Source organism: Camellia sinensis, chromosome 5, assembly GCF_055761805.1.
Source record: "Camellia sinensis isolate YWXY chromosome 5, ASM5576180v1, whole genome shotgun sequence".
Lineage (NCBI taxonomy): Eukaryota > Viridiplantae > Streptophyta > Magnoliopsida > Ericales > Theaceae > Camellia > Camellia sinensis.
In genome coordinates this window covers 179088255-179106995 of record NC_138965.1, presented here as the reverse complement: position 1 = coordinate 179106995, position 18741 = coordinate 179088255, and the positions used below count along the sequence as shown (strand labels likewise).

Below are 18741 nucleotides of genomic sequence, written 5' to 3'. Positions count from 1 at the left end.
CATATGGATAAAATTGAGAGAAAAATAAACTCATGTGAAAGGTATAAAGAGGTAAAATAGTGGTATAAATAGAATCACCCTTTGTTTTGGATCTAAATAGGGGCATCTCCAATGCACTAGGCATATAATACTTGTTAGTTAAAATGCCTAGTGTGATTCACTTTTTTCAATTCCAATGCACTAGGCATATGATTAGGCATTTTGGCTCAACTCATATTCACTAGCTACATGTAGCTAGCCTTCAACGCTAGGCAAAATGTATTCAATCATTAGGATCATTTCCCTCCATCTTTGTTGTTGACGTGGCATTCTATAAAATTAATAATATTTGGATCAATAGCTAAAATAAAGAGCATGGTTGGAGTAAAAACATAAAACAGTTGATAGGCAAAATAAAATATATACTTTATAGTAATATTTAGATAGGTAAAATGCCTACTACCATTGGAGATGCTCTACTTTTGAATCAATTCCCCTAAATTAAATAGGCTTATAAAATTAGTCCAACACAATTTTGTGAGTCAAAATACCAATAAGCCCTAAAACAAAGGAGGTGTAAGTATAATTTATTCTATATTTATTAAAGAAAAATGTTTTAGAGCTCCAAAAGAAGAGCTCTAAAATAGCATTAATTTGTCTTCTTCCTCTTTTTATTTTGTCTTCTTCCTCTTTTCTTTTCTTTTTTTTTTTTTTTTTTTTTGATCGGGTGTGCCAGCTCAGTAGAGCTGCTGTTAGAGCAGCTCTACTAGAGCTCTCTAGCAAAGCCGTTTATTAAAAGAAAATGTTTGATCCACTTAAATAAGGGGAGCTTGATTCCGTCTAATGATGTGACTAGACGATGGATCCAATAATCGGTGTTATTTTTATCAATTGCCACTATAACCTTTATTAATTGATGTATTAATTGACATTTGCTTAAATCACCGGCCAAACGACTTTTTAGAGGATCGGCATATAGGCCCCGTTTGGTAGAGCTGTGGGAAAGTGCTTATAGCTTATGCCTAAACAGCTTATAACTTATAACTTTCAGCTTAAGCTGATTTCCAGCTTATTCTTAAAGCATCTCCTGCCCCACTCAAAAAATAAGCTGTTTTCTGACTTCCACAAAACTATAAGCTATAAGCTATAAGTTAAATCAAACACATCAAAATAGCTTAAATTAAGCTGAAAGCTGAAATAAACTGAAATTAAGCTGTACCAAACAGGGCCATACAAATCGTGAGAATTCACGCGATATCAAGAATGTTTAGCAGCAAAAAAAAAAAAAAAAAAAAGTTTGAACAAAAAAATTTGTCGCTAGCTCTCGACTTGGACCCAAATGATCCAATATAATATTCTGGTCCTGGTCCGATCCGATCCACACGCAGCTCAACGAAATACAGATGGTTTTGTAGAGAGAGAGAAACACAGACGCAGACAGGCAGAGCCACCATTTTTGACCATATATGCGTCTTGAATAAGCCATTTTTCGGCCTACGCAAAATAATTTATGTTTTTATTTTTATTTTTTATTTTTTATTTTCATAACATCTATCTATTTTTTTACATATTTTTTTATTAAAAAAATAAATAAAAATAAAAAGCACAATTATTTAGCTTATCCAAACAATGATCTTTACGTCACTCACACGCTCCTTCCGTTGATTCTCTCACTTTCCAGATCTGGACAATCAATTCACCTCACAATAATCTGCACATTTCACACGCAAATCGCTCGTGTACATTGCAATTTCTATCTTTCTTACGATATGTATAGTTTCTATGTACAATTCATTGCATTTGCAAGCTGGTTCCAGTGATCCATAACAATTGCATTTCACTGTACCAGTCCCCCTTTGGTAATTTCATTTCAGATTCTTACTGGTTTTTTTTGGGATTTGATCTGGGTTCTGAGTTTTATGATCTGGGTGTGCTCTAGATCTGGGAACAAACTAGCTATTTATGTGGTAGGGTGATAAATATAATAGTGTTGTGTATATTTTTCATGTCAATGTCATCTGGAAATGTGGTTGTATCAGACAAAATGCAGTTTCCTAGTGGCGGCGGTGGCGGAGGCGGAGGAGAGATCCTCCACCACCCCCACCACCGACAGTGGTTCCCGGATGAGCGGGACGGGTTTATCTCGTGGCTGCGTGGGGAATTCGCTGCCGCCAATGCGATAATCGATTCGTTGTGCAACCATTTGAGGTTGGTTGGTGAGCCTGGTGAATATGATGGGGTGATTGAGTGTATACAGCAGAGGAGGTGTTATTGGAATCCTGTTCTTCATATGCAACAGTACTTCTCGGTGAACGAGGTGATGTACACCTTGCAACAGGTGACTTGGAGGCAGCAACAGCGATTTTTTGATCATGTAAAGGTGCCCACGAAGGAGTTTAAGAGATCTGGTGTTGGGTCTAGGCAAGGACAGAGGGTTGATCTTGTGAAGGAAGGTCATAATTCTAATGTAGATTGTCATAGTTATAATGCCAATGCTTCTAGCAATGTGGGTTTGGAGAAAGGAGAGAGAGTAACTGAGAAAGTAGGAGAAGCTAAATTGAATGGCAAGGATGAGGCAATTTCAGAGGATAAAAGAGGTAACAATTGAATGTGTTGTTACTTTTGTGGCATTTGTTGATGCCAAGTGAACTGAACTGATCGTTAAATTTACTTCATTACATTGGTTTTGCAGTTTATAATTGATAGTCATTTATAAATTTGGGAATTTTAAATACCTTTCCTTTTATGACGAGGATGCTGGTTACTTTTGACTTACATAACATAATTCTTATATTGTTATGTTTATAAGGCTATATATAAATGAACTGTGACGTACCAATAACTGTTTCTTGTTTCAGCTGACATTTAGAATTTGGACCGCATGTCACATTGTGTGTGTGTGTGTGTGTGTTCTCGATAATGTCTATGTAGATAATGTAGTTATTTATGCATCACCTGCAATCCCTTTGCCAAGGCACCATATTCCTGGAAGTTTATTGGAACTCTTTTTTTGGGTGTTTGGTTGATGTGCAATAATACGAAGGTTCTGGCAAGAGCAAGATGTGCAATTTCTCAGTGAACAGTAGTCTCTCTCATAGGAGGAAACTCTATTTTTCAGTCGTTTTAGCTGAAAAAAAGTTAATTTTTCCGCTGATTTGATAGATGTATGTAAAGTTATAGATTACTGCTCGACACTTCTGATAATAAAAGCATGACAATAGAGGACATTGATTATGCCATATAATAAGTTTCAGTGTCTTAAAAGCCTTGAAAGATGTTTTAACATGACAGCGAAATGCGGCATACATGAATGTACCCGCAGGTTACAATTTTGTTTTTTTGGCAGCAATACATAGATCTTCTATTCGTTGTAGTCTTGGTTATCATTGCAGCAACATAAGAGTATCTGAAGTCATGATTGTCTTCCTTCTACTCACTGTGCCGCTATTTTCTCACTTTCAATATGAAAGTCACGACAAAATTTGCAGTTTGTTTCTTTTGTATTAAGTCATAACTTTTTTTATCATTATTTTCTCAAAACAAATAGATCATGGTGAATCCTTTAGATAGCAATAGTTTATCACTTCTGATAATAATATGTGTTTGGTCTTATTATACTTGATTTAGTTAAAAAAAACCATATTACTCAGTCGTGCAGAAAGAAATTTTTACCATCAATTAACATGATGCCTTTGATCATTAGAAAAATTGTGGGGCAATATTGACTTATAGGGTTTGGTGTTGGAGCAGATACGGTTGCAAAACCTCAAGCAGATACATGTGTCAGGAGTTCTATTGATTCACAAAGAACGATGTCCGGCAATTCAGAACCTGAGATGGAAAGACAAGAGGACGATAAGTTCACCGCAGATTCTAAAGGTTTTTTTTTTTTTTTTTCCTCTTATTTATTTGTGTGTGGAGTTCTTAAGGAGTTTGACTTAGACAAGGGGTGGTTATGCTAATTGAAAATGATGTTTAAAGCTGTTTCTAGATACCCACTCCCATTAACTGGTTAAGCATTGAGTCTTTCACATAAAACTCCTATTTTATGTTTGTCTTAAAAATGTCAACAATTTCGCTCCTTCCTTTTTCTTTTCTGATGCTGCGGCTGGCATAGCTTATCATTTAAAGTTTCTAATTCCTACTCTCTTTTTTGAAGGGCCTTGCAATGTGTCTGTGGAGAGTGATTCAAATTCTATGGAAAATCCACATAAGAAGCAAAATCTCATGATTAGCCCAAAAACTTTTGTTGGCACTGAGATATTAAATGGAAAGGCGGTAATATTCCTTTACTCTTTCAGATTTATTCCTTTAAGCTATTTATTCTTAAAATTTTGTTGAAATATAGCTTTACTTATTTTGTATCTTCTAGTTCTAAGATTTGCCGGTTTTCATCAATAGGTTAATGTGGTTGATGGGATGAAATTGTATGAAGAACTGTTAGATTTATCTGAAGTTTCAAAGCTTGTTTCATTGGTAAATGATTTGAGAGCTGCAGGGAAAAGAGGGCAGTTTCAAGGCAAGTTCGCCAATGCATTCTCTTTTATTTGGAGTAGAATAACTAACTTATACTGTTCTTTTTAAGAGTTTCCATTGAACTATACATATCATCTGAAAGTTTATTTGTTGAGAATTTTGAGTTTCTCTTTTATTTTGAATTTTGATTTTCTCTTAGTTGACATATTATCTGATGGATTTATTCTTTTTAGTGAGATAAACTATATGTAGGTGATTAATAATAGCCATGGAATTTCTACTAGAAACTAAGAATCTGTGTGTGTTTGTATGCACATGCATCCACAAAGGTGTGTGAGAATGTTATTCCATATTTCTTTTGTCGCTCATGCCCTATTGTCAATTTTTTTACTTTTCAAAAGAAAAACTATAGTTAAATTATTACCATACATACTATCAAAATTATTTCTCAAAGTTCTGAGTAAATTCACGTACCTAATAATTCCTTGTCGCTGAATTTATCGCTATGCAAACTGGATTTGAGGATGATATGTGGTTTGACTCATAGTTATTAGAATCCCGATCCGGATCGTAGGATCTTATGATCCTACGATTTCAGTTGTTTTAAACGATCCGGATCACACTAGATCTTAAAATTAGTAGGATCTTAAAGTTATTATGATCCTATTCATAAAATCGTGTAGAGTTGCACACGATCCCGATTCTACTATGATCCTGATCCTAACAGATTTTTTGTTGTTATTTATTTCTTATATATATGTATGTATATGTGTATATCTATATAAAAAAATTGACTATAAACATTTTTTTCAAATGTCTCTTCTAATTGATGTTAACATAAAAGATGCATTGTATCAAATTTATCATTTTCTTTAATATTTTTAAAATTACATAACATATATTATCATTATTGATAATTTTTCATTTTATTTTACATTGAAATTAGAATCTTACGATCCTCAATCCGATACTATGATCCGATCCAGTAGTCCCTTTCAATGATCCAACATAACATCCCGATTTTAACAGCTTTGGTTTGACTTAATAATCTCCCCCAAAAATTGCAACACCAAAATGAAAGATTATTTATAGCATCATATGGCGTGCACCTCTTACTGTTTGCTGCTGCTTGTAGCTGGAAGGATTTTTGACCATAACAAGAAGGATGACTGTTGTGATGTTTTACGTTGTGTTTGGTTGAGGGATTTGGGAAGAGATTTGGAAAGGAAAAAAAAAAAAGTAGGTGAATATGAATAAAATATACCTATATCTCACTTAGTTTTATCCATTTTTTTTACCTTTCCCTTTCCATTTCCAAATCTCTTCCCAAATCCTCCAACGAAACACATCGTTAGCTGACATCATGACTGATTTCCAGTACCCAATAATTCTGAACTTGAGCTTGCCACTGCAAACTGGATTTGATTATGCTAGTAGTTTCAACTCCTGCAAAACACAATACCTTTATTGAAGGATCATTTGTAGCATCACCGCACATCTCTTCTTGTTTGCTGCTGCTCATAGCAGGAGGATGACCATTTTATATCTTTGTTAGCCTTTTTTTTTTTATTTTTATTTTATTATTATTATTATTTTTTATAACATTGCGTGTACTTCATTATCGGGAAATGGAAACACTTGTAGACCATCAAAATATGTATAGATTTGCCCTTCTAAAAACAAAGGTTCACCTTTGTTTTTTGTGCCTCAGACATACTACTACATCTTGCTGCATGATGGAATTTGGGTGGATTTAAGGTCTTATTCTCCATGGTTCTTGAAGACTACATGGTCGTTTTTGTCTGTAATCTTATCTTGTAGGATTTTCGTTTTCTTCCTCCCTCCATTTTCCTTAGGAAACTGGTTTACTAAACATGGCTGTAACACGTGTTTTAAAAATTAAATTAAACATGGGTGTAACATGTGTTTTAATAAACAAATATATATTACCAAAAGCTGTCTTAAATTCACCATTTTGAATGAAAGTGTAACGTGTGTTTTAAAAATTAAATGGCTAGCATAATAACGTTTTCTGGTAAGCATTTTATATATTTTATATACAAGTATACTAATATATTATAAGAAATATTTTTTGCTTAGTTGTAATATGCATGTTAAATTGTGAATAAATATTAGATATTAGTGTTAGAAACAAATTGTTGTTTCTGTAAATCTAAATAAATATTTTGTAAATAGGAAATACTAGAATTAATTTGAGTTAGTTTTTCCCTATAATATGATGTGTTACAGATTTTTTCATACTCGGTACCTTTTCTTTTGCTTCTTTGGAACTCATGTTTGAGAGGTTTCATTCTAGTCGGTAACGCGACTCTTTTTTGATGGGGTTAGTTACACTTAGTACCTGTGCACTTTCACCAAAATCTCATTTTGACCCTTCCATTTTCAATTGTGACAAGTCGAGTTGCAATGTCATCCTTTGGTTCATCTATTGTTAATAAAAGGCTGACATAATTTGTTATGTGAGTCATTCATGACATTTTTTCTCGCCTCATTTGCACCCTATACTTTCAACAAAATCTCACTTTGATTTCTCCACTTTTAATGTCCGCTAGCCTTGTTAATGGTAGATGGACCAAAGGGTAACCTTACAACTTGATTTAAAGTGTAGAGGTTGATTGTCACAATTGTAAGTGGAGGGGCTTGAGTGAGATTTTGGTGGAAGTGTAGGAGTGTGAATTATGATTGACCCTTTTTTATAGGAATGAGTGCTAAGTAGATTCTTGCTTTAAATTGTGAAATTACGGTTTTAGAGTAGATTTGTCACCCTAGTTGGAGGTTCTTGCAACTAAGATATTACATTATTGAGCATAATATAATTTTTGACCTAAGAAGCATGGATACACAACAGGACACGAATACTCTGACACGGTAAATTTAAAAAAATATAGGATACGACACGTTGGGGACACTCGCAAAATATATAGTTTTATATATTTATTATATGTCATTTTTTAGAGGGCAAATTACATTAACGGTTCATATAGTTTGCGCCTTGTATTACTTTGATCCCTGACTTTTCAATTGTGATATGTTTAATTCTGAATTTTGAATCTTGTTTCAAATAAGAACAATTGAAGATACCATTGTTCAATTTCAAGGGCAAAGTCATCAATTTGATAAAATATAAACTAATTTGACAAAAATAAATGTCAAAAAAATATTTTTGAAGTTGTAAAAATTATTTCTACCCACTAAAGATAAAATTATGTAAAATTGATAAATTTTGTAGACATTTATGTATTTATTTTTTTTATCAAATTAATTTTTATTGAGTTAATTACCTAAAAGTCCTATTTACAAATGTTATGGCAGCTTAGATCCTATGTAAGATTTTTTGAACCAATAAGTTCTATTTAGTAAAATTGAGAATATTACCAGTTTTTTTTTTTTTTTTTTTAAAATTTTTAAAACTAAGAACATTATCAATTTTGCATAGTATTATTCTATATAATTGTTTCACTAACTGATAAAAAAAAAATAAAGTATGAGATTAAACGTTTTTGCCTTTCTACTTATTGGTTTGATTCAACTATCCAATAAAACTAAAATATTATCAGTTTTTCATTTTTAAATTATTATTGTTATTATTATTTTTTTTCCAGTTTTGCACATCAATGTTCCATCATTGTACTCCTTTGTAGACACGAAATTTTCAGTTTTGCACAAAAATAATTCAATTTTTTTCATAAAAAAAGTGTTATTTTATTTATTTATTTTTTTTAGTTTTTCAATTTGAAAGTTGATATTTTAAAGTTTTAAAAATCAAAATAATATCAAATCATCATGTTCCTTTATAGATAATCATAAATGATGAACAATTATTGTTTGAAGGGTAATTTCGACTATTAAAAATTTAATAGGACTTGAAGGTTCAAAAAATCTTAATTAGGACTTAATGGCCCCGTTTGGTAGAGCTGTGGGAAAGTGATTATAACTTATAGTTTAACAGCTTATACCTTATAACTGTGAACATAAGCTGATTTTTGACTTATAAAAAGCTATAAGCTGTATTGTTAAGCTGAATCAAACACATCAAAATAGCTTAAATTAAGCTAAAAGCTGAAATAAGTTGGAAATAAGTTTTACCAAACAGGGCCTATGACTTATAGTCTAACAGCTTATAACTTATAACTGTGAACATAAACTGATTTTTGACTTATAAATTAAGCTTCTCCTCCCCCACTTAAAAAATAAGTTGATTTTTGACTTACAAAAAGTTATAAGTTGTATTATTAAGCTGAACTAAACACATCAAAATAGCTTAAATTAAGCTAAAAACTGAAATAAGCTGGAAATAAGCCCTACCAAACAGGGCCAATAGAGTATAAGTTTATAAATTAGAACTTGTGTGTAAATGTCTCATTTTTATTATGTGTTTGGAAATTAGTTTCTATTTTTTCAAAAGTTAAATATGGCAACAATTTTGATATCATAATTAAACTAATCCATTAAATCAAAAAATCTAAAACTAAAAACATTTCATATATTAAATATATCGATTACACATTAAAACCCTAACAACCATCCATTACATAATCATCATCCAAACACATAATAGAAATTAATTTGGTAAAATAAATAAATAAATAAATGTCTAAAAGATTTATTAATTATACATAATTTTATCTTTGGTGGGTAGAAATTATTTTTAAAAATTCAAAAATATTTTTTGATATTTATTTTTGTCTGTAAATTTATATTTTATCAAATTGACGACTTTGCCCTTGAAATTGAACAATGTTATCTTCAATTGTTCTTATTTGGAATAAGATTTAAAATTCAAAATCAAATGTGTCACAATTGAAAAGTCAGGGATTAAAGTGACTCAAGCTCCAAACTAAAGGGACTGTTAGTGTAATTCGTCCTTTTTCATATATATAAATATTTCATTCAGAGATAATTAAAAAAAAAAATGCAACATGGTACTAATTTTTAATGTTTGAAGGAGTGATTAATAGGTATAAATTATCTACACAAGTTTTCTTTTATCATTTTATTCTAAATTATTTTGTACAAACTTATAATGTGTTTCATATGTGTGTGGCTGATATGTGTGTCTCCCAAGTGTCAGTTTATTCGGTCTATAAAAATTTAGAAAAATAATATGACACATTTGGGTGTGTGTCCGACACGTGTTGGGAAGTGTCCAATGAGTATTGGTGTCTGACACGTACACACTACCCATACTTAGTTTATGACAATCAATAGATACATTTACTTTTAGAAATTGTATACATGTTGGGAAGTATCCAACGAGTGTTGGTGTCTGACGACACGTACACGCTATCCGTACTTTTTACTTTATGATAATCAATAGATACATTTACTTTTATGAATTAGAGAAAGCAAAATCCAAAATCCATCATAGAATAAGTTAAAAAATTCAAAATTTCAAATCAAAGTGAGATAAATTTAACACTACTCATTCATTCATGATATTATACCCACACATGATTCACAAGTTCCGATTTTAACTTTTGTATGTTGTACCAAAACTGAAGTCTATATGTACCCTATATCAAAAAGTGACCAACTTCTTGTACAAGTACAAATCTATACCTGTGTGAAAAAGAGATTATTCAAAAACAAAAGTTAGGAGACAAACTATAAAAAACTCCAAAAGTCTTCAAATCTTTGTTCTTCAATCTTTATCGAAGGGGCTAGTTATAAATATTTTGCAACTCGAGTAATCCAGATACTCGCTTCAAAGGGTCCAAACTTCCAATATCACTACACTTTTCAAAACTTCTCACTTGATGCTTCCAAATATTTATTTTGCAAGTTGAATCACATGGATAAAGTTGAATTGATTGATTGGTGTATTGAATCCAATTGTGCAATACATATCGTGAATCGTATGATTCTGATGTGATTCTTGCTTCCTATCAATTCACTTCCAGAAATGAATCGATTTCTTGGTGTATGAAACTGAATCGTATGATACTTTCTTGGTGTATGGAACTGAATCGTATGATACTTATTGTGAATCATACGATTCTAATACATGAGATTCAATCCTCAAATGCATTCATGTTGCTAATGTTCAACTTATTATTTTTATAAAATAATCAGACGTGAACTACAGCAATGAAGAAGAAATGGATTTCTATTAATAAACCCCAAGCAAGAAATCAAATAGATCAATATCTGGAGGTAAATTATTTCAATTTGAATTGAAGTGAAGAACAGTGTGTTGAACTTAATAGTAGTAATAGTAGTATCACTTGCTGTGGCAATTTTGGTTAAGCTAGCACTTGACCAAGAAATCAAACAGATTGATACTTATTGTGAATCGTTGATTCTAATACCAGGGTATTCAGTCCTCAAATGCATTCCTTGTTGCTAATGTTCGACTTATTTTTTTATAAAACCAATCCGACATGAACTGTAGAAATGAAGAAATGGATTTCTATTAATAAAACCCAAGCGAGAAGTCAAATAGATCAGCACTAGGAGATAAATTATTTCAATTTAAATTCAAGCAAAGAACAGTGTGTTGAACTTAATAGTAGTAGTAATATCACTTGCTGTTACAATTTTGGTCAAGCTAGCACTTGCGGAAAATTAAACTAAGCTTCAAGTGCTGCTTCAACATTTGTTTATTTATTGATTTGATTATTTATAATATCTTGTGACTGGAATTTCTTTGATTAGTAATTACATGGCAAAAACACACCCTATTACGGGGTTAGTGTCATTTTTTGCCAGGAAGGTTGAGGCAAAGTTTCCCAACTATTGCGTTCTTTTGTTGAGAATTTATTTTTGTTAGCTTCTATCAAATTTATTTTAGTCAGAAAGTACGACACGGTAGGAATGTAAAGCAGAGAGGGAGTTACAACATGCAACGTTGGTCCCAAAGTATGCATGCACTCTGCGATTTATCCGGATTTGAAGAAGAGCAACAAGGAGAAATCTGAGAAGCTTAAGAGCTTGACATACTGCTGGTGAAAAAAAATTAACACATAATGCCTACTCTTTTTTAAAACAGAGCCTTGAATTGAAACTTATAGAAGAAGCAAATCTGTTAATTTGCTAGACCAAATGGCAAGTACCGAGTGTCTGAAGGGTTGCTGAAAAGTCTATTAGAAGTATGTATTAAGAATTTTGGAAGAGTTCATCATATCTGTTTTATGCTTTTCCTTCCATCTTAATGCATTTGAATCTGAGATGCATGTACGGATTAATCTATGCCTATAACCTAGTCACGATGGTCAAGAAATATTGCATATAGAACTTAATACCCCACATTAAATGTAATCATAGCTTGTGAAATCTTCAGCTGGTGTCATTTGCATTCTCTTTCCCTTTTAGATGAGATTTTATGTTATTTTTATAATTGTGCTGTTCTTTCATTAAATATAGGAAATTATTTTTATGTAGTTGTTATCCAGATTACCTAGAGTACTGTGTGACTGTCTAATATATATGAAGGAAATAGATGCTTCAAATTTGTTTATCTTGCTGACCCTCCACACATTACCATTTGTAGATATAGATGACAAGTAAAGGGTTGTACTTGAAGTAGCCACTAACTACATGATTTCCTCTGACGGACCTAAAGAGTTCATGACTGGATTTCATATAGATTATTTTATCTAAATTGATACATGAAATGCCATATTTGTTAAACGTTATATCTGAATGCTAACTTTCATGTCAATTAGCAATGGAATGATTAACTATAGTACTCATTTCCATGTCTTATATATGTTGTTTTACATCTATTTTTCCTTGCACCATATTTTTTATTTGTTTTTTTATTTTTTATTTTTGCACCTTTGTGCTAATGTAAAAAACAATCCATATTATCTTACTATATGTGGAAAGATATGATACACTTTAATGTTCTGATTGCTTCATTGGTTTCTTCTAACTCTAATTTGATCTCTTAGAATTTCCAGTTTTGTGGAATTCTAAATGATTGCAAATCATTGAATTTGCTTCCTTGTCATCTATTCTTGACAATGTTTCTTTGGCTAATAACTCTCTTGATAAAATCCAGAATGTTTTCTTGTGAGTCTTTTTTTGATAAATCCATTGATGTTTACTTAATTTATCACTGGAAAGAGAGTTGAGCTCCACGGCTCATAATCTACAAGCTGTTCAAATAAAATAAAATAAAATAAATAAATGCTCATGATCTGCTGGAAAAATGATGAACATGTCCATAAGAAACACTTTAATCTCCAAAGTTGGTGCAAGCAGTGTCAACCTTTGGTTTTATTGGATGCTATCAGCTCTATTTGGTGTAAAGTTCTGAATCAGATTAAATGTTTATATTGTACTTATTAAAGTTTGTTTCCTTTTGGAGGGATTTTTAAAGCTTTGTTTAGTTTCTTCATAAATTGTTATGTGCTAGTTGGATAAGCTGTGATCTTGTATTTGATCGAATCAATCTTAGTTCTTTCATTGCGTAAGCCTCCCTTACCTGCTGTCATTGCTGATATTTGATTTAGGTTTGGATATGATTAGACCTGGCTTAAACTGAGTCCTGTCCTTGAGTTTTTAGCAACTTTTTTGTAAGCCTGGAATAACTTTGGAAGCTTTAAGTTTGATTGATTATGATATAACTTGGAATAAGAGTTAGTGGTTTGCTACATAAGAATGTGCAAACTGAATCAAAATTTCCCTATACACTCCAATGAGACTGGCACTTTTTCTTCACTCAGGTTCCAAGTCATTGGAACATTCATATGCATAGCTTGTACGATAGTAGTCCAGTTTTTCTGGTATTATCCCAGGTGTCTTGGATGATACATAACAATTGGATGATAGATTTCTTGGATTATCCTAGATTTCTTGGGTGAGATGTCAGGAGGGGATATCTATGTCTTGTATTGATAGATTTCTGAAGATTGTTCATTAAGTTCTTCTGAGACCAGTTTCTAATCATTGCTCCAATCTTGCCAAGTTGCTGGGGCATTAGGAGGGTGAGGACACTTTTTAGATTTGAAATTATGATATCTGTGATAGTGCCAGAGTAGTGGCCTGCTGTGTTTGGTGTGCGACACATGTCAAGATTCTCACTATTGATTACTTGATTAAAAGGAGACAAGTGCATGTCAATTGGTGTTGCCTGTGCAAGAAAAATGAGGAGTCAATGAGGCAGCTCCTCACCCATTCTGAGGTGGCAAGCGAGTTGTGGTCTTCGCTTCTTACGTTGTTTGGTGTGGACTGGATATTCCCTCGTTTGGATGGGAAGTTGCTTAGCTCATGGGTAGCAACTCGGGTGTGGGGGAGGAGAATGAAGGCATGGGGGCTGGTTTTGTTGGCTTTGATATGGTTGATATGGGGAGAAAGAAATAGAAGAAATTTTGATGGAAGAGAAGAAACTGTTTTTAGATTGAAGAGTAAATTTTTGTCCATATTGTATAGTTGATTTTTGGGTGTGGCTTCCCATCCATAAACCAATTTTTGGATTTTGGAAAGGCCTTGGAATTGTATAGTTTATACATTTTGTTTGGTATATGGGTTGCTCCCTCTTGTGATGTTTTTACCATCTTCTTGCGATAAGATTTTGAACTACCTTTAGTATTCCCAAAAAGATTTTGTGGTAACTTGGGTTCAAGGGAAGTCCTCAAGCAATTGCTCATAAAAAAGCGTTTTCAAGTGCTGGATTTTAGGTGTATGACATGTGTGGTCTGTTTGGTAGTCTTATTGTTTTCATTTTCTTTTTTCTTACCCCTCTTAGTTATGTATGCTTTATTTCTTTAAAACTCGTCGAGGAGTCCTACAACATGATTTGGAATTCTTTGATAATTTTTCATGTGTTTGCTGACTGTTACGTTGTTAGTTTTTAAATATTTTTAATAATAAAATTATATTCATTCTTCAAAAAATAGTTGCATGTATTGTTACAAAGCTGGAAACATGCATTTATTTTACTCAATAAGAACCTGATATGCCAATTGTGGTGCATTTCATTTTTTTTCCAAACCATCACCTTATTACATTATGTTGGGGGTGCCGCTGGATCTGATAATTTGGCTAGTGGTCCTGCTTTGGAATTCTTAAAATTACAGTATTTTAACTTTCATGTTTCTAGTGTTACATGTATGAATGGTCCATGATTAAAACTTTCAACTCCATATATAAATGGCAATTATTAGCACTGGTCTCGTATAGACACCTAACGCTTCCCTTTTATTTGCTTGAAGTTCTCTCAAAACAGAACTGCATTGTGACACTTCCTAATTCTGTGTGTCTGTGGTGCATTGGTTAGCTCAGTTTGAAATTTTAGATGATTTGGTGCTTACTGGAAACATGAATTTTTGGGCATATTTTTCATTCAGTTCACTATGTATATCAAGCGGAAAGTGGTGTTTTGTGCTGAAGTTTCAGCTCTTTCTGCTTGTTAATGTCAATAATTTCTATGCTCTTTTTTGTTAATATGCAGGTCAAACATTTGTGGTTTCGAAGAGACCCATGAAGGGGCATGGAAGAGAGATGATTCAGTTGGGCCTCCCCATTGCAGATGCACCTCCTGAAGATGAAAATGTGGTGGGGATGTCCAAAGGCATGTTCCATACTTGTGCAAAGCCCCTGTTTTTCGAAAAGCAAATTTTGAAAAAATTCTTTCTTTTTTGCTTTCTTAATAAATTTTATTATGTTTTTCTTTTTTTCATATTTGTTGGTAATTGAGATGAAATTTGCAGACAGAAGAATAGAATCCATCCCTGGCTTGCTGCAAGATGTAATTGAACGCTTAGCTGGAATGCAAGTTATGACAGTGAAGCCAGACTCCTGCATTATCGATATCTTTAATGAGGTTGCTAACCATTTTATGATATATCATTAAACAAAACTATATATATATACATATATTACTTGATTTTGGAAAATTGTGCATAACATTATGCAGGCCTAATTGTGGCGCTCTTATTTGCAGGGTGATCACTCACAACCACATATGTGGCCAGCATGGTTTGGAAGGCCTGTGTGTCTCCTGTTCTTGACAGAATGTGAAATGACTTTTGGGAAAGTAATTGGAATAGACCATCCTGGGGATTATAGAGGTTCCCTTAGACTTCCTCTTGCACCTGGGTAATCTTTTCCATCTTTTTCCCTCTTGCTTCTTATGCATCTTGTTAGTTGTTAATATTGGTTTCTAGATAAGTAATGCTATAAGTTTAATGCTATAAGTTTCTAAAAGAGAGAAATGCTATACAAACATAACTTGAACAGACTTTTCCATAATCCAGATTATTTATGACTTCATAGTTGAAAGTAGCCAAGGAGCTATTAGAGCTTAATAATACCATATAAGTTTTTTATTTTTTATTTTATTACAAAAAGCCCACTTTGTTAGATTGTTTTTGGTAGCTCGTAGAGGGCAATCTTTTTTGAAAAATTGTTTCCGTGTAAAAAACTAGGGGTGCCTCTATTTGCACACCATATTTCATCTCAAGGCAAACCATTAATTGATTTATTTTTTATTACAATATTAACCTTATGTAAAATGACAACAAAGGACAAAGGGTTATAATACACACCTTTTGTAATCGAGTTTGACACTAAAATGTCGAACAAATGGTTAATGTTCGAAAGAAACACTCCGGACAAGTGGCTAAGGTTCGACAAAAATAGTCCGAACAAATTGTTAAGGTTCGAAAGTCCAGAGTCGAACGGTTTGCAAACTGAAATTTTTACCGACATCTTGAGGAGTCTTCACCACTGGTTCTGTTCACCGGTGTCTTGATGAGTCTTCATCACTGGTTTTGCTCACCGGTATGTGGGGGTGACCATCAATCAGAGAAAGGAGGGGGAGATGGATCGTGGGTGGGGGTGGAGTGTGTGAGTAAGTGAATGAGAGTAAAAATGGAAGATTGTGGGTGGGGTGTATGAGTAAGGGTAAAGATGGAAAGTTGTGGTGTGTATTGAGCAAATTGCTTATTTATCAACTTATTAAAGGTGTGCCTTGAGTAGTGGTATGCCTTGAGATGAGTGGTGGTGTGCAAATAGAGCCACCCTAAAACTAGTTTATGTAAACTTTGAATGGCTCATACTGGGAAATGACTGAAAAACCACTCAAGGACCTAGTTACCTTGTTATGATTGCCTCTTGAACTTGTATTTCATCTGAACTGTGTTTAAAACTTTTTCTAGGGCTGCCTTGACTTAAAAGACTTGGTGGAGTAGGGCTGAAAAACAATTGACGATACCAAACCAATGGTTTACATAAAAATTAAGTGTAGTTTTATTGCTGATTGATCCGGAACTTGTTTTTAGTCCTCCCATTTATTTATTTGAGATCTTCTGGCATTGGGATCACCTGCTATATTCCTGATTTAATTCTAATTGGTGAAAATATAGATCCCTGCTTGTAATGCAAGGAAAATCATCAGATTTTGCCAAACATGCAATCCCCTCCCTCCGCAAACAGCGTATAATTGTTACCTTCACAAAGTCACAACCAAAGAAAACTACACCTAATGATGGGCACCGTCTTCCTTCACCTGCAGCAGCACCAACAACCTCTCATTGGGGCCCACCACCGCCTACTAGGTCACCGAACCATATTCGTCATCCTGTGCCAAAGCATTATGGGCCAATCCCTACGACAGGGGTATTGCCAGCTCCAACTGTTCATCCACAACTGGCACCTCCAAATGTCATCCAAGTCCAACCACTTTTTGTGGCTGCCCCAGTTGCTGCAGCCATGCCTTTTCCTGCACCAGTTGCTGCTATCCCACCTGCTGCCTCAGCTGGATGGTCAGCAGCCCCTCCAAGGCATCCTCTGCCGCCTCGTCTACCAGTACCCGGCACTGGAGTTTTCTTTCCTCCACCTGGTTCTGGTAATTCAGCAACTCAACAATCATCATTGTCAACGACTATGGCAACTGAAACAAGCTTTTCTGATGAGACACCAGCTATGCCAGAGAAAGAAAATGGTTTAGATAAGCCAAATGGCAGTAGTGCTTCTCCAAAAGGTAAAGCAGATGGAAAGATGCCGCGACAAGAGTGCAATGGAAGCTTGGATGGAGCAGTTGTGACAAAGGAAGATCAGCGGCAAAGTGCTGACACGAAGGCAGCTAACAAACCAGCTGGAACTGTTTAGAGAGAGAGAGAGAGAGAGAGAGAGAGAGAGAGAGAGAGAGAGAGCAGTGAGTTCAAAGCAAATGTAAAGAGCGGCAAAAGTTTCGACTCGAGCATAGTAAGTACACCAGTGAGCGAAGGGGGGTTGTTAGGGGGAGTATACCCAGTAGTAGTACTCTTTTACAATCTCTTGTGCTTTCTGTTCCCTTTTTGTTGTCTTGTTATATGAAGATGAACCCTCTTACATTAGAAGACGAGGAACTCACTCTTTTTCACTTTGAAGTGTAGCTCTTCTTCCATTCTCACTTGAAATCAAGTCCTTGCCACTGGTTGAATCTGAAGATCAGGGCTCGCTTTTATTTTGCTTGGTATGCTGATGTTGAGTTTTGGCTAATATTTGAATCCATTCTTTAACAGTCCGTTTAGCTTTTGGAAGAAAAAGAAAATAAATCCATTTTTATCACTTTTTGGATTACTAGAAAAAGGGAGAAATGGGATGAGATGGCAAGGAATGGAGAGAATGGGAGAGAAAAAGACCCTACAATTTATTTGGTGCGTTTGGTATCCAATTCGAAAGCTTTTTTTATGTTCTAGTAAACATGAAAAAGAAGGGTCTAATTATATCAAAACTCCCATAATTATGAACTAGGATTATTTTATCCTTTTGTCTATGTATTCACAAATTTTGACTGTAAAAATCTTACAAATACTTTCCCTTTTTTAGGGATAAGGATGGAAGTGATGTTTGTTTGTTAATTTGTTTATTTGTTTTATTTTCTTAATAATTGAAAGGGTTAAAATGTTTGTGTTCATAGATGAAAGAGTAAATTGATATTTACTAATAGTTAAGTAAGAGTGTTCATGACTGGTTTGGTTCGGTTATAAAGTGAGTTAGGAACAAAATCAATTCTTAAGGTTCCAAAAAATAGAGAATCAAACCAAACCAAACCATGATATCTTTGGAACCACAGTTCTATGCTATCAATTTTTAGAATATTATCTAAACTAGATTTATAAAATTACAATCATGTAATGGAGAGAATCTCAACCTAAAAAGATTGATCATGATTAAAAATGTAACGCCAATATTTATTCAAGAAGTGGCTCCCACAACAAGAAGATTAAATCTACGCTTTAAATTGAAATTGTGGAAAACTTTTTTTTTTTTTTGGTTTTTTTGGTGGGTGCTAAGACTTTTCTGTTGAAATAATAATAATTTGACATGCTTATT

The 18741-nt window shown here is 33.5% G+C and overlaps 1 protein-coding gene across 2 annotated transcripts; it reads left to right on the top strand.

The window, feature by feature from the left end:
* The first annotated feature begins 1209 nt into the window (after positions 1-1209).
* LOC114280242 (RNA demethylase ALKBH10B) lies at positions 1210-17869 on the top strand. Of its 2 annotated transcripts, none has more exons than XM_028222594.2 (8): positions 1210-2576; positions 3730-3858; positions 4139-4257; positions 4381-4498; positions 14873-14992; positions 15132-15244; positions 15365-15519; positions 16788-17869. In XM_028222594.2, exons 1-8 carry the CDS (start codon positions 1985-1987, stop codon positions 17530-17532), a joined length of 2091 nt encoding a protein of 696 aa, XP_028078395.2. In that variant the 5' UTR covers positions 1210-1984; the 3' UTR covers positions 17533-17869. The 2 variants fall into 2 exon arrangements, with proteins under 2 accessions (XP_028078395.2, XP_082726666.1); XM_082870540.1 differs by having other exon boundaries at positions 1608-2576; positions 14873-14996; positions 15136-15244.
* Positions 17870-18741: the final 872 nt, after the last annotated feature.

Excerpts from the sequence above, each read along its gene's own strand:
- LOC114280242 (XM_028222594.2), top strand. The coding sequence starts at position 1,985 with ATGTCAATGTCATCTGGAAATGTGGTTGTATCAGACAAAATGCAGTTT. Across the intron at positions 15,245-15,364 it reads TTATCGATATCTTTAATGAG|GGTGATCACTCACAACCACA; the intron begins GTTGCTAACCAT and ends TCTTATTTGCAG. Across the intron at positions 15,520-16,787 it reads AGACTTCCTCTTGCACCTGG|ATCCCTGCTTGTAATGCAAG; the intron begins GTAATCTTTTCC and ends GTGAAAATATAG.